At 51.8% G+C, this 17,644-nt stretch overlaps 1 protein-coding gene across 8 annotated transcripts in view; it reads left to right on the top strand.

The window, feature by feature from the left end:
- The window catches only part of TPCN1 (two pore segment channel 1), a 65,506-nt gene that overhangs the window by 39,175 nt on the left and 8,687 nt on the right, over positions 1-17,644 (top strand). For all 8 annotated transcript variants that reach the window (XM_049865517.1, XM_049865516.1, XM_049865515.1 and 5 more), the window contains 17 exons: positions 1,346-1,459; positions 2,468-2,598; positions 3,655-3,743; positions 5,261-5,295; positions 5,796-5,854; positions 6,068-6,167; positions 7,396-7,512; positions 7,731-7,855; positions 9,014-9,062; positions 9,533-9,596; positions 10,669-10,713; positions 13,388-13,444; positions 13,524-13,577; positions 14,367-14,439; positions 15,673-15,780; positions 16,828-16,899; positions 17,349-17,438. In XM_049865517.1, coding sequence (XP_049721474.1) covers positions 1,346-1,459; positions 2,468-2,598; positions 3,655-3,743; positions 5,261-5,295; positions 5,796-5,854; positions 6,068-6,167; positions 7,396-7,512; positions 7,731-7,855; positions 9,014-9,062; positions 9,533-9,596; positions 10,669-10,713; positions 13,388-13,444; positions 13,524-13,577; positions 14,367-14,439; positions 15,673-15,780; positions 16,828-16,899; positions 17,349-17,438 — 1,382 coding nt within the window. The remainder of the gene's footprint in view (positions 1-1,345; positions 1,460-2,467; positions 2,599-3,654; positions 3,744-5,260; positions 5,296-5,795; positions 5,855-6,067; positions 6,168-7,395; positions 7,513-7,730; positions 7,856-9,013; positions 9,063-9,532; positions 9,597-10,668; positions 10,714-13,387; positions 13,445-13,523; positions 13,578-14,366; positions 14,440-15,672; positions 15,781-16,827; positions 16,900-17,348; positions 17,439-17,644) is intronic.

Here is a 17,644-nt window from a genome sequence, read left to right on the forward strand (position 1 = left end):
TGTCCTCACATCCAGCCCATCAACTCATGTGAGCCAGGGCTGTCTGTGGAGGTGACCCTCATCACTCTTCTCAGGGGGAGTGTGGGAGGTGGGGAGCCAGGGAAGAAGTGGGATCCCTCTCTCTTTTTGCCTTGTGCCTGTCTTGTTAGAGAAGCACTCTTTCTAGCCTGGGGTCTGAGGGTGTCCGAGGTCCATCGTGACTAAATCACTTTCCATCCTTAGCTTCTCCCTCTTCATGCCTAAAAACCCTCAGCGCCATTCTGAACCGACCTGTTCTCCTTCCTCTCCACACCTCCCTTCACGCTGTCCCTTCACCCTGCCAGTTCCTGCCCCTCCTCCAGGAGGCCCCATCCACGGCTGGATTAGATTTCCCACATCTGGTCCTAGAGGCCTTGAAGTGCCTTCAGGACAGTGAGTTCCCGTGAGGCAAGGACCACATAGGCTTTGATGTTCATTTAAATTTAAGGCCCTTATTGGGGCCCACCCTGCTGGTCAGGGAACAAACAGGACGGCTGAGGAGGCCCCCGCCCCTAGGGAGCTGCAGTCGGCCTAAAGTAGAAAGGGGCTCGTTTGGGGGCCTCCCGTGTGTCCTTGTCCTTTTCCGCAAGTGAGCAAGTGAGGACCAAGGAGAATTTCTGGGGCCCCTGTCTGCTCAACAGCCGTTTTCTCTTGGGCTCTTAGATTCTCAAGTATCCTGGTGTTTTTTTCCACTCAGTTTTGTTTTTACACAAACTCTTAAGTTTAGGCCCCCAATTCATGCTTCCTTAGTGGTGCAGTAGTTAAGCACTTGGCTGCTTACCCAGAGGTCAGTGGTGCGAACCCACCAGCTGCTCTATGGCAGAAAGATGTGGCAATCTGCATGCATAAAGATTACAGCCTTGGAAACCCTATAGGGCAGTTCTACCCTATCCCCTAGGGTCACTATGAGTCAGAATTGACTCAGTGGCAACGGCTTTGGTTTTTGGTTTGGATAGTGTATTTTATGGGTCTTTTGCAAACGATATGAAATCATTCCTGGAACAAGGCTAGATATAAATTTTTATCTCATCTTTTTTTTAAAACTGGTCTCCTTCTTAATTCTTCTGTGTATGGATCAGTGTGTCTGTTTCATGAATATTGAAGTTGCGTTTAGATGTTCTCGGAAAAAAACTATGTATGGGCACACGGCCTAGTTTTCTAACTGGTGTGTGTGTGTGTGTGTGTGTGTGTGGTATGTGTGTGGACTGGGGGGACATGGGCAGGAGTCCCGTGACAGTTGTCCAGGTCCTGGGAGAGGGTGGGGTCAAGAGAGATGTGGCTGTGGGCGGGGCGGCAGTGACGACCTTCTCCATACCCCTGGCTGCAGGTCCATGCGACCCTGGAACTGTTTGCCCTGATGGTGGTCGTGTTTGAACTCTGCATGAAGCTGCGGTGGCTGGGTCTCCACACCTTCATCCGGCACAAGCGGACCATGGTCAAGGTGATGCATCTGTCCGTCTGTCCACCTCCTCACAGCATTTTCTCTCCTATCACCCTCAAGCCTGGGTCTTGGGTTCAATTCAGAACTCCCTATGTTCCCAGTCCTGGCTCAGAAGTGTAAAATCGAGTCCCTGTCCTCACAATGCAGCCCTGGTGGCACAGCTGTTAAGAGCTCGGCTGCTAACCGAAAGGTCGGCAGTTCAAATCCAACAGCCGCTCCTTAACAACCCTATGAGGCAGTTCTACTCTGTCCTCAGAGTTGCTATGTGTCAGAATCGACTAGTCTCAGGTGTAGTTTTTTTGGTTTTGTCTTCGTGATTGCCCCAGCCTTGCCAGAGGCTTGGATAGCATGATGACATTGACAGGAGCTGATGCTATCAGTGTCCAGGGCGTGCTGGGCTCTGTGCTGATCCCCACGGTCACATTTGAGGTAGATAGATCCCTCTCCCAATTTTACATTGAACCAGCCAGAATAGGCTCTGAATCCCAGAGGTGGGTGTCTAACCACGCCCCGCTATGACTTCCACACCCACACTGTTTGTGGCCAGGGCTGTATCCCTTCCCTCCATGTGGCAGAGAGTGGAGGAGGTGGTACTGGGTCAGTGGTACTGTGTCACGTAAAAAGCACACACTTGTCCAGGAGAATATGCCCAAGTAATTGGGGACTGAGATGAGCTGCAGACCTCAGGAGGCAGCTTCCTGGTACAGGTTGGGTGAGCTGAATGGCAAGGAAAAGGGTTGAGTGGAGGCTTTGTCTTCTGACCCCCCCCTTCCACAGTCCAAGCTGGTGGGGGCACCCCCTGGGCTCCATCTTCCTGGGGCCACACATCTGGGCCAGCTGGGCGCTTCTGGGGTGGCCACTGGGTGTTGGTGGGAGGTATGAGAGAGAGATGAAGGAGGGACGTGAGCTCTCGAGGCCAGAGTGGCAATTTCTCCCCAGCCTTCAGTTCAGGGTGTTCAGGGGGAGGGCTGGGGGGGCGCTGACAGTGCTGTGCTGCCCACCCTGCAGACTTCCGTGCTTGTGGTGCAGTTCATCGAGGCCATTGTGGTGTTGGTACGGCAGACGTCCCACGTGCGGGTGACCCGGGCCCTGCGCTGCATTTTCCTGGTGGACTGTCGGTACTGCGGCGGCGTCCGGCGGTAAGGCTGGGCGGAGGCGCTGGTCAGACAGATGCTATCATGGCCTGGCCTGAACCTCTGGGCCAGCAGAACAGAACGCTGTGAGTCAGTTAGTGACAAGATCAGTACAGTGCATCAATGTAGTAGAAAACACGTCACTTACTCTCTGCCATGGGACCCACACATGGGTGCTGTTCCTTCTGCCATTTAGGAGTTCTGGCTCTAGGCTCTTTCCCATTCAACCTGCAGCCTGCAGAAGCTGGCTCCTCTCTCAGGGAACGTTATCTGCCCAAGACACATCAGCTGTCCCCTAAAGCAAGGAATTCAGCAAAGTCCATGTGATGCAAGCAGGCTCTCCTGACACCTCCATCCAGGCTGTAGGGTTGAACTCTAACCAGACCATCAGCCTAGAGTGACATTTATTTGGAAAACTCCATATGGAAAATCCTGTGGCTAGGTACTGCTGGTGATAGCGGGCTAGTAATTTATTCTTTAAGGAGCCCCGGTGGTGCAGTGGTTAAAGCGTTCAGCTGCTAACAGAAAGGTCGGCGGTTCAAACCTACTAGCCACTCCTTGGGGGAAGGAAATGCAGTCTGCTTCTGGAAAGATTACAGCCTTGGAAACCCTATGGGCAGTTCTACTCTGTCCTAGAGAGTTGCTATTGAGTTGGAATTGACTCGACGGCAACGGATTAATCTATTCTCTGTGCCCACCCTCAAAGCCAGACACAAGTGTCCCAGGGCCAGGTGGCTTCATGTATCCCACAGCTTATGCAGGGCAGCTGGCCTTTGCACTGAAGGCCACATATTTAGCCATCGTGGCTCCTTCGCCTTGCAGTGCACGCTCCTGCTTGGGCTTTGTAGTGAGCAGAAGGTGGCCGAGTGCTGCACCTGCCCCAGGTCTGCCTGGTCACCTGCTGAGTGAAGGAGCCTCAAGCTGCTTTAGGAAAAAACTAAGCCCAGTGTCACAAGCCATGGTGCAGTGGGATTTAGGATCCTCTGAGCTCCCTCGGGACAAGGGAGCACCCCACCGAGGGGCCCCAGACAGCGCCCTCCGCCCACTCATCTGTCCCCACAGGAACCTGCGGCAGATCTTCCAGTCACTGCCGCCCTTCATGGACATCCTGCTGCTGCTGCTCTTCTTCATGACCATCTTCGCCATCCTCGGTGAGTCACCGTGCCCGCCACCCAGGCGTCCGTCCCTAAAGGCCAGTCCGTAGGGGAAGAAACACGCATCACAACATTTTTAGAAACTCAGAAAGGCTTTACAAAGATCTGAGTTATAAGCGCCCATGGTCCCACCACCCAACTCAGAAAATGGAGTATTAGAAATAAAACGGAAGCCACGTTTGTATCCTTTCGTGGTCTCAGTCCCTCTCTCCCCGAGATGTACCCCCATCGTGAGTTTTTCATCCTCGTGCGTGTCTTGACACTTTTACTTCGTGTCGACGTTTCCTTAAACGACAGATGGTATCGCTTGCATGTTTAAAAAGTTTACATAAATGGTTGCGTAATGTGAGCATTCCTTCTGCAAGTTGCTCTTCTGCTCCACATTACGTTTTTGACGATTATTCATGTTGACACAAGGAGATGAGGTTCGTTTATTTTCGTTGGTGTGCAGTGATCTGTTATAATTTATCTGTCCCTCTGCTGGTGGGCAGTTTTCACTATACATGTAGCTCTGTAGTGAACGTTCTCGTGTGTTTCCTGGGGTCTGTCCACGGGAGCGTCTCCAAGGCATGCGTATACCTAGGCTATCGGGGCTTACACACCCCCTTGTAAAGCAGGGTTACATCCTTTTTTACTTTGTGGGACCTGACCTCTGCAGATGAGGCTGTGAGTTTATGTGGCTGGCTCATGCAGACTCAGGCTTAGTTGGTGGAGGCCCCGAACACAGCCAGCAAACCCGAGATCCTTCCTCTAGTACTTCATGATTCGCAACGACAGTGCAGCCACAGAGTCCTGACTCAAAGGCCAGTGCCAGGGCTGAATCCCTCGGGCCCTCGTGCCTACCTCATCCCAGCCCAGGAAGCCCTTGGCTCCCACTTCCCCCTACCCCCCAGCTGCTCTCGATGGAATTTCATTTCTGCTCCTCCAGCAGGACTAACTTCCCTTCAGGGGGAAGTCTGTTGGTCGTGCTGACTACAGTCAAGTAAGTTTAGCTTCTGCCCTCTGCTGGTGTCCCCGGGCCTTCTCCACCTCTCAGTAAACAGATTTCTCCCTTGTCCCACTCAGGATTCCAAGGATTTGGGAGGGAGGAAAGTCATGGTGTTCCCACCCCTTGGCTGCAGGGGAACAACAGGATCCCTCTGGAATTGTTACTTGGTTGTCACGTTCTCAAACCAAAGATTACAAAGCAGCAGTCTGGATTCCAAAGCCAGCCTACGGATGTGTTTTTGTTTGGTCTGAAAAATTTGCGCCAGCATTAAAATCGCATAAAGATGTAGGCTTCCCGACTTTTCATAATAGACTTGACAGTACTCGGGCGGCATTCCCGCATGGCAGCAGTCATCCGATGGCGAGTAGACAGACCACGTGTTCTCTTGTGTGTCGGAGCCCCCACCACTCCCTTTTGTCCTCACTTAGCCCGCTGCACTCATTTACCTTTACTTGTCCAGTCTTCTTGACAACTGGGTTTGTGACCTCGGCTCTGACATTTTCCATCTTTTTCCACCACCTTTTAGGTTTCTACTTATTCTCCCCCAATCCTTCAGACCCTGTAAGTAATCTGTCTGCCTCTTCCTTTCATGTGAGGCCTTTTCCCTCAAGCCCCACTAGAAAGGGATGTCCTGCCTGGTTTCTGATCATAGTCTGTGATACCTGCAATTTCCCCCTCACCCAGACGTGAGCAGGTTCCTTCCCTGAGAGCTAAGGGAACGCCCTTTACTGTCCTTGACAGGGATATTTCCAGAGTCAGGTTTGGAACATTTTGGTGGCAGAACAGTGGAGAAGAGCCGAGCTAATTGCCCAAACCTGTGGTTCCCTGGAAGAAAAACCCAAAGTCAGTTGTCTGCTTCTGCCGGAAGCATTGAGTTCAGGAAGGCGGAGGCCCGTGGCCTCCTCTGTTTGCTCATTCCTCTGCTGTCCCTTGGGGATTCCTTGGGAGGAGACGGGGCTGGGGCGGGGGTGGGTGCATGAGGTGACCGTCACAGCCTGTTCCTGGCTACTGCGTACTCTCTGCTGGCCCCACATGTTTCTCTGACTCCTTTTCCCTTATAGTACTTCAACACCCTGGAGAACAGCATCATTAGTCTGTTTGTCCTTCTGACTACGGCCAAGTAAGTTGGACTTGGCTTTAGCTTCTGCCCTCTGCTGGTGCTGCAGGGCCTTCTCCCCGTCTCAGGAGAAAGGTGCCGGGTGTTTGGCATGGGGAGCCACGCAGTCCACAGACTGAGAGTCGGCTCGGTGGGGCGTGGGGGCGGGGAGGGCGTGTCTTGGAGAAGTGGAGACAGGCAGACAGAGGGCCATGCAGTGACAGTCTGCACGCACAGCTTCCCGGATGTGATGATGCCGTCCTACTCGCGGAACCCCTGGTCCTGTGTCTTCTTCATCGTGTACCTGTCCATCGAGCTGTACTTCATCATGAACCTGGTGAGTGACCAGGCCATGTGGCGCTGGGCACCATGGGAATGGAGAAGTAAGGACGGTCCCGGGCCTCCAAGGGCACCACGTCAGGGAAGGAAGTCTGAGACTGGTAGTAAAGTATTGAGGAATGCCTGGGAAGGACTTAAGGAATTCAGCTGGGTACTGTTGGTATAAGCCTCATGGGTTAATGCTGCCGCTGCCAATTGTTGTTGTTAGTTGTCCTCAAGTCGATTCTGACTCATGATGACCCCACATGTGCACAGTAGAACTCCACCATAGAGTTTTCAAGGCTGCGACCTTTTGGAAACAGATCGCCAGGCCTGGATGATGCAAATGATTAAGCGCTGGACTACCAACTGAAGGATTGACAGTTCAAGCCCACCCAGAGGCACGTCAGAAGACAGGCTGCTACTGACAGAGCCGTATTTTAAGACAAGGATACCCTGGGACATTTTCATTCTTAGAGCAAACATGTATTATAATAACAATAAAAGTGGACACTTACTAAGCCTTAGCCAGGCACTGTGCAAAGTGTTTTGTGCAAAGGGGTCCAAAGAACAAGAGTTTCTCTGAACACATTTTTGAAAGACAAACAAAGGGTTACCAAAAGGGATTATTCCACCTTCTGCCCCCGCCCTCCCACCCTTCCTCTGATAATGCAGACTGTATTATTTAGAAGCTAACTTGCCTGGCCTTGGTGTTAGGCAATTCTAGAATGTTATGCCCTTGAGTGCAGGCTTCCTCCTTCCCCTTATTTCTGGGACCATTTGGGAAACTCTGACTCACAGGAGAGGTAACAAGAGGACAGGGTGAGGAACCATCCGGCCCAGTGATGTCCCTTGCTTCTGTGAGGTTGGACGGGAGTGGGCACAGGGTGGACGCAGAGCCTCTGCCCAGCTGCTATAGGGAGCTGAGCTGGGCTCAGAACCCAGGCCTGTTCTTCTCACTCCTTTCTCCTCCAGTTATAAAACTGCCCAGCAGGGAAATGCTGAAGGTTGGAGAGAAGGGGGCCTGGAGAAAATTAAATACCAACTGTCTTCGTATATCTGAAGACAAAATGTACCAGGGGCCATGAAGGGCTTTCCTCTGTTGAGACTTGGAGACAGACTTCCTACGCCTCAAGGCACTGGAAGAGGGTCTCTTGAAGCCCACCTCCTGGGGTGGCTGCATGAAAGGGCCGACTCCGACTGCTTGAGGCCCCATCAGGAGCCAAATTTCTACTTTTCCCTCACAGCTTCTGGCCGTGGTGTTTGACACCTTCAATGACATCGAGAAGCACAAATTCAAGTCTTTGTTGTTACATAAGCGAACCGCCATCCAGCATGCGTACCGCCTGCTCATCAGCCAGCGGGTAGGGGGGTGTGGGGTCTGGGACGGGGCTGGGCTGGGGTCTCCCTCTCTCACTCCTTGCTCCTAAGCATGGTGCAGCCAGTGGCTCTAGAGACCAGGAGCCCAGTCCTTGGGAGAATAAGAGCAGGGTCCTGGGATCTGAGTGGCTGCCCCACGGGACAGGGTGTCTCGGGCCTGTATTTTCCTTCGTCCCACAGCACAGCCTCCACTTTCCCCCAGAGGCCCGCTGGCATCTCCTACAGGCAGTTTGAGGGCCTGATGCGGTTCTACAAGCCCCGAATGAATGCTGGCGAGCGCTACCTTACTTTCAAGGCCCTGAACCAGAGTAACACGCCTCAGCTCAGGTAAGAGCAGATGCCAGGTGGAGACAGTGAGGGCAGACCAGGCTCTCACAAGCAGGAGCTGGGACTTGCGAAGGCACCAGTGAGTAGGCAGGCAGAGAGGCTTGGTAGAGTCTTCGTTTTCTTCACAGAGGCCTTTATACACATAGGCTGTATTTGTCAGGACTCTTTGGAAGTGACAGAAGTCCATCCCAAATTCAATGTAAACTGGCTTGATACAAAAGGAACGTACTGGCTCGTGAGATGGAAAATCCAGGGTAAAGCAGGATGCAGGCACTCAGTGATCTCATTGGGGTCTCTCTGTGTCTTCCTGCGCCCTCGCCCTTCCTGCACCCCTGCACTGCCCTGGGCTGGCTCCCCCTCAGGGAGCCGCTCCAGGTTTACCTCCCCCCACTAAGCAGCCCCAGCCAGCAGGAAGAGAGCACTCTGTTCCCAGCAGATGCTCTAGCAGAAGCTGGGGGAGCCAGGGAGGGACTCACCGACCATCCTGAGCCATGTGCTCATCCCGGAAGCAGTTACAGGGCCTGGGGAGCAGGGATGCACTCACTGACCAGTCTAACTCTTTGCCCGGGAGCCACGAGTAAGGCACGGGTAGTCTTACATGAGCCCAAGGAACGGAGCAAGGACGTACACACTCACACACACACACCCACCCCCACCCCCACCCACCCACACACACACACACACACACACACACACCCGTCGCGTGCACTCAAGCCTGGCACAGCCTCAAAGACACAACCCCGAAATCTCTGTGGATAGCATTGGTCTCCTGCACTATTGCTGACCACAGCCCTGTCGATGCACAAGGCAGCAGTGATGAGAGTGAACTGGGTTTGAGCTGAACTCACAGGCCCACTTGTTCCATGTGTAGAGACTCTAAGTTTCTACCTGTTTGGGGGCTCCCTCTCCAGGGGGAATTGAAACTGTAAATCAGTGCAGACCTGGATTAAGTATTCATGGTACATGGAGGAAAGGTGAGATCAAAAAGCCTGCGGGTCAGGATCCCCTGCTTCACTGATGTGCTGGGATATATACAACAGGTCCCCTCCTCCTCTCCTACCCTCACCCTGGGAAGGTAGCCAAAGGCAGGTGAATGGGAGGCCTGAAGCCCATGGGAACACGCACTGATTGCTTTGCTTTTTCATTCTACTCTGACAGCCTGAAGGACTTTTATGATATCTACGAAGTTGCCGCCTTGAAGTGGAAGGTGAGTGCTCTTGTGAGGCCAGAGAGGGATGGAGTGGGTGGAGGGGCTGCATAGTGGGCGATGAGGATGGGAGGTACTCTGAGGGCTAGCTCTTCCCCTGCTAGAACAGCTCAGCCATCAGCTTGGCAGCATGCACTTCAGGGAGAACAGGTGTCCCCTGTGCTCCTTCCATCTGTAGGGCAGTGTTATGGTTAAGAGCACTGTATCTCAGTCAGGCCCAGTCAGGTGGCATCAGGCAAGTTATTGACCCTTTCCAAGGCTTGTCTCACACGCCAAAGGGGATAATGATCCTGTGTACCTACAGAGTGATTTTGAGGATTATGTAAAAATAATGCAAGTGCATGGCAGTTTCTGGCACACTGGCTGTCTGTTGTTGTTGAGATTCCTGAGTGTTTACCTTGTTCCCAAGTTAGCTGGACAGGCAGGGAAGGAGCCCTGACACCGTCTCCCATGGTCTCTTTCCTGGCCAGGCAAAGAAAAATAGAGAGCACTGGTTTGATGAGCTGCCCAGGACAGCGTTCCTCATCTTCAAAGGTAAGCTTGGCCCAAAACCAATATGGTGCCCGGATAGCTGGCAGAGGCTACCAGAGACAACAGGGGAGCATTTGAGGAGCATGTTCAGATGGTGTGTGTGTGTGTGTGTGTGTGTGTGTGTGTGTGTGTGAATGCCCACATGTGTAAAAAAGACAGAGTAGCAGGGCAATAAATGTTAAACTAGGAAGAAAATCGGTAACTTCAAAACCAAGCTAAGACATTTTGTGGCTTTTTCTTTACACAAAAGCAATATTCATTGAAGAAAATTTAGAAAGGCAGATAACTAGAAGAAAATGAAAATTTACTACCCAGAAATAACTACTGTTAAATCTCTGATGTGTTTCCTCCTGTTGATTATTTTCTGTGCATTTTTAAAATAATGGGACCACATTATATATTCTGTAACCCTGCATTTTCATTTAATAATGTATCTTGACCATTCTTGTATGGCAGGATATATAGCTAGCTTATGTGATCTCCATCAATGCTTGCATAAACAGCATAAAATTCAAAAATTTTTTACTTCGGGCGCCCATGTTATTTGCCTAACAGTTGTGCCATAATTTAACACCAGTTTCAAAGCTCCAAGTGTGAGTATGGTTAGCTCACGGGGAGTTTCTTGGGCAAAAAGCCTGAACCCTGGGTCTAGGCCATTACAAACAAAAGCAGAGATGGTGAGTTCTGTTTCTGTGGTTTCTCCGATCGCTGAGCCTTTGGGCACAGTTGTTATCCCATTTCTTTAGGGGGTTTTTCAGTCCACTGGGATGATAATTATGTGGATGAATGAAGTCCCAGAATGGGGGGAGCAGCAACTGAAGTTGCAGTGGTGGTCACCAAAGCTTTGTTCTGCTCTCCTGGCTCTGGGCTGCCCAGGCTGGCCCCAGAGCAGCTATGGTCAGTGCAGTCTTGTCGGGTGGTCTGAGCAGAAGTGGGTGTCATTCTTAGAGCAGTCCCTTCCTTTATTACCACTGAGCACAGACCCCCTAATGGGCCACATGCACGAAGTACGTGGTAGGGGAATGTGTGCTTTCAGATGAAAATTTTGATTTTACCATTCTATCTCTCCCAATAGGAATTAATATCCTTGTGAAGTCCAAGGCCTACCAGTATTTCATGTGTAAGTGTGAAATATCACAACTCTAGGCCCCTTTTCTCTTGAGTCCTTTGCTGTTCTAGAAGATGGGGAGGCAAGAGATTAGTCCTGCCCTCATTTGTTTGGCTTTTTATTATAGAAAATTTCAAACATGTATAAAAGTAGAAAGAAGATTAGAATAAGCATCCGTGTACCAGTCACCCAGCTTCAACAATTATCATCTCATGGCCAATCTTTCTTGTTTCACCTAGACTCTCACTCTGGGCCACCATCCCCTTTCTAGACTCAGATTTTTCTGAAGCAAATTCCAGGACCATAGAGGGAGATTGGTTGATACGCCTCTTAACTCTCTTTTAATCTATAGGTTCCTCTTCCATTCCACGCCCCCCCCCCTCATTTCTTGCAGAGTTGTTTGTCCTTTAGATTTTACACAGTTTGGTTTTCTCATGCTTCTCTGTTGTTTGTTCCCTGTAATTTGGCAGTTATATAGAGAGTTGCATAATCCAATACTGTAGCCACTAGCTACCTGTTGCTGTTTAAATTTGCCATTGTTGTTCTGCCATTGCCATCGAGTCGATTCTGACTTATAGCGACCCTATAGGACAGAGTACAACTGCCCCATAGGGTTTCCAAGGAGCGCCTGGTGGATTTGAACTGCCGACCTTTTGGTTAGCAGCCGTAGCTCTTAACCACTATGCCACCAAGGTTTAAATTTAAGCTAATTAAAATTAGAGTTCCCCAGTCTTACTAGCCACATCTCAAGTGCTCAGTAGCCAAAAATGGTTACCAATTGGACAGCAGAGAGAGTGAAAACTTCCATTGTCACAGAAGGTTCTCTGGAACAGTACCAATCCAGAGACTTAGTTGGATTCAGTCTTTCCAAGGCACTGTGGTTCCTTTTAGGAGCCCTAGTGGCACAGTGGGTAAGTACTCGGCTGCTAACGGAAAGGTTGGCAATTTGAACCCACAGGCCCCTCCGAGGGAGAAAGACGTGGCAGTCTGCTTCCATAAAGATTACAGCCTTGGAAACCCTATGGGGCAGTTCTACTCTGCCCTATAGGGTCCCTATGAGTCAGAATCAACTCGTAGGCAATGGATTATGATTCCTTTTAGTGGGAAATGGTGTTTAGAGACCACAATCTGGGATGCTAGAGGTGCTCGTTGCTTGGGGTTGGTTGTTGTTTCTCGGCCTTTTCCACGGACAGAGCTAGGATTTTGTGTTTTTGAAGATAAACTATATTGTGAGTTCATCCTGATATTTCTAATTCAAATTCAGGACTCTAGGAGCATTACCTAACTTTATCAACCTTATAGAACCTTACATATGTATCTCCTTACTCCCACATGGAAAACCCAGGTTCCCAACAACACTAACACACTCATTTACTTTTATCCCACAACACACACACAGTAGTCTCAGAATAACAATATCAACACAACCCCATTGATATAATTACTAGAACTTTTTTGGGTTTTTTTTTTTTTTTTTCCTTAGTTCTTTTTATACTTTAGGGCGTATCATTCCAGGACAGTACATTCAGATCACTGTGTTTTAAGGTCACCTGGAATAGTTCCTTTCCATGTGGGCATGTCACCAACTGGACACATATTTAGGTTTCTATTTCATTTTTCACGTTTACAAAAAAAAAACACTTCCATCAAGTCAATTCCCACTCCTGGTAACCCTATAGGACAGAGTAGAACTGCCGCATAGGGTTTCCAAGGCCATAAATCTTTACAGAAGCAGACTGCCACATCTTCCTCCTGTGGAGCAGCCAGTGGGCTCAAATCACTGACCTTTGGGTTAGCAGCCAAGAGCTGTAACCACGGTGCTACCAGGGATTGCATTTTATATTTAGTTTTGTTTTATAATTATGTACAATCCATATATGGTTCCAAAGTTAAATTGACAAGAGTTTAGTTTATATCCCTGTCACCTCCCACAATGGGGTAACTTACTTTCTGGTTTACCCTTCCATTGTTTGTTGTTGGTTTAACACAAGGTGATACATATGTAGCCACATTTCCTTGTCTTAAATAAACAATAGCATATTCTGTGCATTTTGCCTACCTTGCTTTTTTCAGTTCACAATATATCTGAATATGGAGAGATGTTCCTCATCCCATTTTATAGTTCTGCTCTTTTGCGAATGTACCAGGGTTGACTTAACCCGCCCCCTATTGATGGTCATCTAGATTGTTTCCAGTTTTGGGCTTTCACAAATAGTGCTGTTGTGAATAGCTTTGAGTATACATCTTGGTGCATTTTGCTAGTGTGTCATGGGATAGATCCCTAGAAGTCGGATTGCTGGGTGAAAATTGTCCATGCAGTTCTGCTAAATGGTTCACGCAGCCGTTTTAAATCAGACACCTCTGGGGGAAAGCAAATGTTTTCAGTACTTGAACTCCTTGTCAGTTGTCCACCTTTTACACTGACCTGGAATAATCTGTAGGGTTTACTGAAACGTCTTAACTGGTATTCCCACAGTGACATTGAGGGTATTTAGAAATACCTGGCTATTTTCGGAATGAAACCGCTGGTTGATTGAGCTCATGGGGTAAAAAGCACCAGCGGAAAGAGATCACCTGTCAGAGTGGGTGTGTGGAGCAGCGCTGCTCTCTGCATCCCCCAGAGCTTCATCTCTGCAGCTGTGACCTCTAGGTACCCAAGCCCGCCTGTCCTTTCTGTCTGTTGCAGACTTGGTGGTGGCAGTCAATGGGATCTGGATCCTGGTGGAAACATTCATGCTGAAAGGTGAGCCCCAGCTGGGACTGGCCATGTTCCGGTTGGCCCACCGGGCTGCTTCTTGAGCTATGGCTTCTCTGTCTCACAGGTGGGAACTTCTTTGCCAAACACGTGCCCTGGAGTTACCTCGTCTTTCTTACGAGTAAGCTGCTGACCCTGAGTAGGAGAACATGCATTTTTGGTTTAGAATCTTGTGGCTCTTCTCCAAAACAGGGCACCCTAAGGAAAATGGGACAGAAATGTATCCTGATCACATCTCGCTCCTGCTTAAAACCCTTTAGTGGTTCTCCAGTCCCGATCCTAGGTGTGCCTCACTGCCTGCTGGCCATGGCCCCTCCGGCTTACCTCCTCAGTGTCACCGTTTACCAGTACCACTGCCCTCACTCCATACTCTAGCCTTCCAGAGCAGCGTTCCGTTCCCAAGTGCCCCACGCCCTTTCTTGTCTCTGGGCCTTTTCATGTACCATTTCCTTTGCCTGGCACACTCTTGCCTTTGCCACCCGTCTCTGCCAGAGTTGAAGCCCAAACACCCCTGAGCACGCTGTATTGTCACCACCTGTCTACCTGCCTTCCCCGCTGCCAGGCTGTGCGCTCTGTGGGAGCAGGCACTGTGCGGCGTGCTCACTGCTGCACGCCAGCACCTGCACAATGCCTGGCGCAGGATGGGGGCTTGGGAAATACTCGTTGGATGGACAGATGGATGGCTGGGCCATGCCCACAGAGGGGAAAGGAGCGTTTCTCTCCTTACCTACGCTGCCCCAGCTGCCCCACACCATGTTCTCCAGCAGGGCCTGGGCGTGAGTGGGCGCAGCAGGCAGTGCACGCAGCGTGCGGGGGTGGCTGTAGACCTGCAGAGGCCTCGGGAGGAAACCTGGCCCAGGGAGGGAGGATGTGGGAGGTGCTGGCGCTGACCACCTCCTCCTGTTCACAGTCTATGGAGTGGAGCTATTCCTGAAAGTTGCCGGCTTGGGCCCCGTTGAGTATCTGTCCTCGGGATGGAACCTGTAAGTGGACGGCATGCCTCTTGGCCAGGTCTGAGACGAACAGCAGCCACGATGCTCTCCCTACACACACGCACAGCACCCACAGTTTCTGGAGCTGGAGAGGGAGATCTGAGGACTGGCCCAGGGCCCTGTCTCCCTGGTGTACCTGCTGTAGCCCAGGAATGCTTAGGGCTGGTTTCTTATCTCAGGTCTCTCAGTTCATCTGTACCAGCTCTTCCTGGACACAGCCTTCTGAGGTTCCTCAGGCTGGTTGGCTCTTCAGGGCCTCTTAAGGGACTTTTAACCCCCTACACCTACCCAAGCCACTTAGCTTCTTTTTCTTCCATAACAACCACAGTGTGCACAGAGGGGGAAGAAAGTTCCACCACCTCCCTTGGTAAGCAGCAAGTTGATGGCCACAAGGAGACCAAGTGGCCCTTCTTCCCGGTCTACTTGAGACTTCCGGCAGATTATGTCCTTGGCCCTTAGTGTTAACTCACTGTGAAGTCAGACTAGACTCCTGAGGGGTCATGAGGGTAAAACAAGTTAATAAGTAAAGAGCCCAAGAAGAAAAGTAAGAATGGGTGTCTTGCTGTTTGCAGGGTCTTAGCATGCATCTGTAGAGAGAAGAAGCCCTCTGTATTAAGGCGGGGCCGGCTGTTCTCAGGTGTGACTCTTACCTGTAGACCCCGCCCCTGCCCCCAGTGAGTTCATCAGGGTCAGAGACAGGTCACGAATTAAACAGTGGTTAAGCATTCAGTTGCTAACCAAAAGGTCCACAGTTCAAATCCACCAGTCCCTCCTTGGAATCCTATGGGGCAGTTATACTCTGTCCTTTAGGGTCTTTATGAGTCAGAATCAACTCGACGGCAACGGGTTTGTTTTTACTGCTGGGAACAAGAGGCCCATGGTGGGCACTGCAGAGGCTGGGGCCCATCCTCTCTGTCCTTGACCAGTGCAGCCAGGAGAGGGTTCTGATGGTTCTGCTCCAAGGGCCAGAGAGTTCAGGCCTGTACCCCAAGACATGGCTGAGCCTGGGCCAGGCCAAGGTAACCTCAGAACCTGGAGGCAGCAAGAAGTGGCTCACCAAAGCTGCCCGCTGTGGACTACTGCTCTGTGTGCTGTGGGTTTTGCTGGGTTGTGTCTGGGCCCCTTGGAAGGGTGTGTGCCGAGAAAAGGGCTTGGGTACGTGGCTCTGTCTTGTGAAAGTCTCAGAGTGGGCCGAATGGATTGTGGTTTTTCCTCCTCTCCCAGGTTTGACTTCTCGGTCACAGTGTTCGCCTTCCTGGGACTGCTGGCTCTGGCCTTCAACATGGAGCCCTTCTATTTCATAGTAGTCCTGCGTCCCCTCCAGCTGCTGAGGTGACAGGGCAGGGCTTGGGGTGGGCAGAGGTGGGCTGAGGGAGGGAGGGAAAGCCCTGGAGCTGGTGTGGGAAGGGGCCCAGGGACAAGCCAGAAGAGCCACAAGCCCAGTGTGGCCAACACCATGCTCCCAGCCCCACAGGGTGTCAGTGTCTCCACCAGGAGGGGTCGCTGTGCCCAGGCGGACGGAATGCCTCCCCGTGGGGTGAGCTGCCTGAGATGGCCTCAGCTGCAGCCACAGAAACATGCCCCAGTCATAGACCAGAGGACCACAGACTCTTGAGGGTCAGATGGACTTTCGAGGCCCCTCCAGTGGCCCTTTCTGATGCTTTTCTGGCATAGCCTCTTGTCAGAAAAAACCCTCAGGCAGGTCTCACCATTTCCCAGTGAAACACCGTTCCGTCGACAGACACACAGCTGTTCTGAGAAACACAGCTCCTGGTGTCTCTTACTCACTGGGGATCTCACACTCTTAAGAGGCATGGGTTTTCCTCCTGCCCACCCATCGCCTGTCCTCTCCTTCCCGAAGGAAAGGCGCAGGTGTGGGTGGTGGTCCTGGGGACATCATTCTAGAGGAAGAACCTGCTCCTGCCTGAGGGCCTACTCTAGTTCATACTGCCCACCCCTTCCTTACTCATGCCTCCATACTCCCCTCTCCTAGGGCACGGGGACCTACCTCTTCTGCCTCGGGGACACCAGAGCACTGTGAGCCTCCTGGCTTCATGTGTAAACCATGGTGAATTGTCACGGCCTCCTCCTCACCTGAGTAAAATACTGGGAGGAGGACAAATGAAGAGAAATGGGGCAACTCTGCCTCTCCTCAGGGAAGGGTCCCTTCCAGCCCCTGTCCCAGTGCCACCACGTGCACAAGCTACTTGAGCAGAGGTGCCGAGCTGGCGGGTCCTGAGCCCCCTGAGGGTACTGGACCTCCCAGCCTGTCCCACCGCCATGGTGGGGAGCAAGGCAGGGCTCCGGTGTGTTCTCTAGGAAGCTAGCCAAGGCCATGCCCCTGAGTCTCTAAGCGCCTCCTGTTCATCCCTTGCTCAGGTTGTTTAAACTGAAGAAACGTTACCGCAATGTGCTGGACACCATGTTCGAGCTGCTGCCACGGATGGGCAGGTACTGCCTGCCTCTGGGCCCCAGTCCAGGCCTTGGGAGGCTGGCTCCATAGGGTCGGGGGGCTGGGGACACCAGGGGGTCAGGGGGAGTCCCAAGAAGGACTGAAACCGAAGGCCTGGTGGGTCTTCAAGGAGGACAAGATCCCACCCGCCACAAGATCTGTCTGGAATGTTTAATAGGGAGGGCAGGGAGCTGTCACCTCACTTATCACCTGTGTCTACATTCACAGGTAAGGGCTCACCTGTGAGTCTGCCTTCACAGGTAAGGGGTGCGTCTCTGCTGAAGGGGCATCTGTTCATAGAGTCCTGAATCGTGAGGCCCCTCCCCTACAGGCACTTCGCAGTTGGCGCACTTGGCTAGGGGCATGTCTGTTCACAGGCAGGGCAGGGTTTGGAGATGCCGAGGCTGCTGGCCCCCGCTCACCCCGTCCCTGTCGACCTTCTCCCCAGCCTGGGCCTCACCCTGCTCATCTTCTACTACTCCTTCGCCATCGTGGGCATGGAATTCTTCTGTGGGATCCTCTACCCCAACTGCTGCAAGTGAGTAGGCACGACCCCGCCCCACCCCGCCCAGCAGCCTGTATCCCGGACCAGCCCACAGCGTGTCCTCAAGCTTCAGGGCCTTGAAAGCCCTGGGAGTCACTCTGCTTTGCTTTCAGGGCTCAGCCCAGTACAGGTCACTCGGCAAGGGCCCTGCGTCAGACAGGTGCCTCAGAAGCAGGCACATCAGAGCGTCTCCCATCCTC

This window comes from Elephas maximus, chromosome 22 (assembly GCF_024166365.1).
Source record: "Elephas maximus indicus isolate mEleMax1 chromosome 22, mEleMax1 primary haplotype, whole genome shotgun sequence".
Taxonomy (NCBI): Eukaryota; Metazoa; Chordata; class Mammalia; order Proboscidea; family Elephantidae; genus Elephas; species Elephas maximus.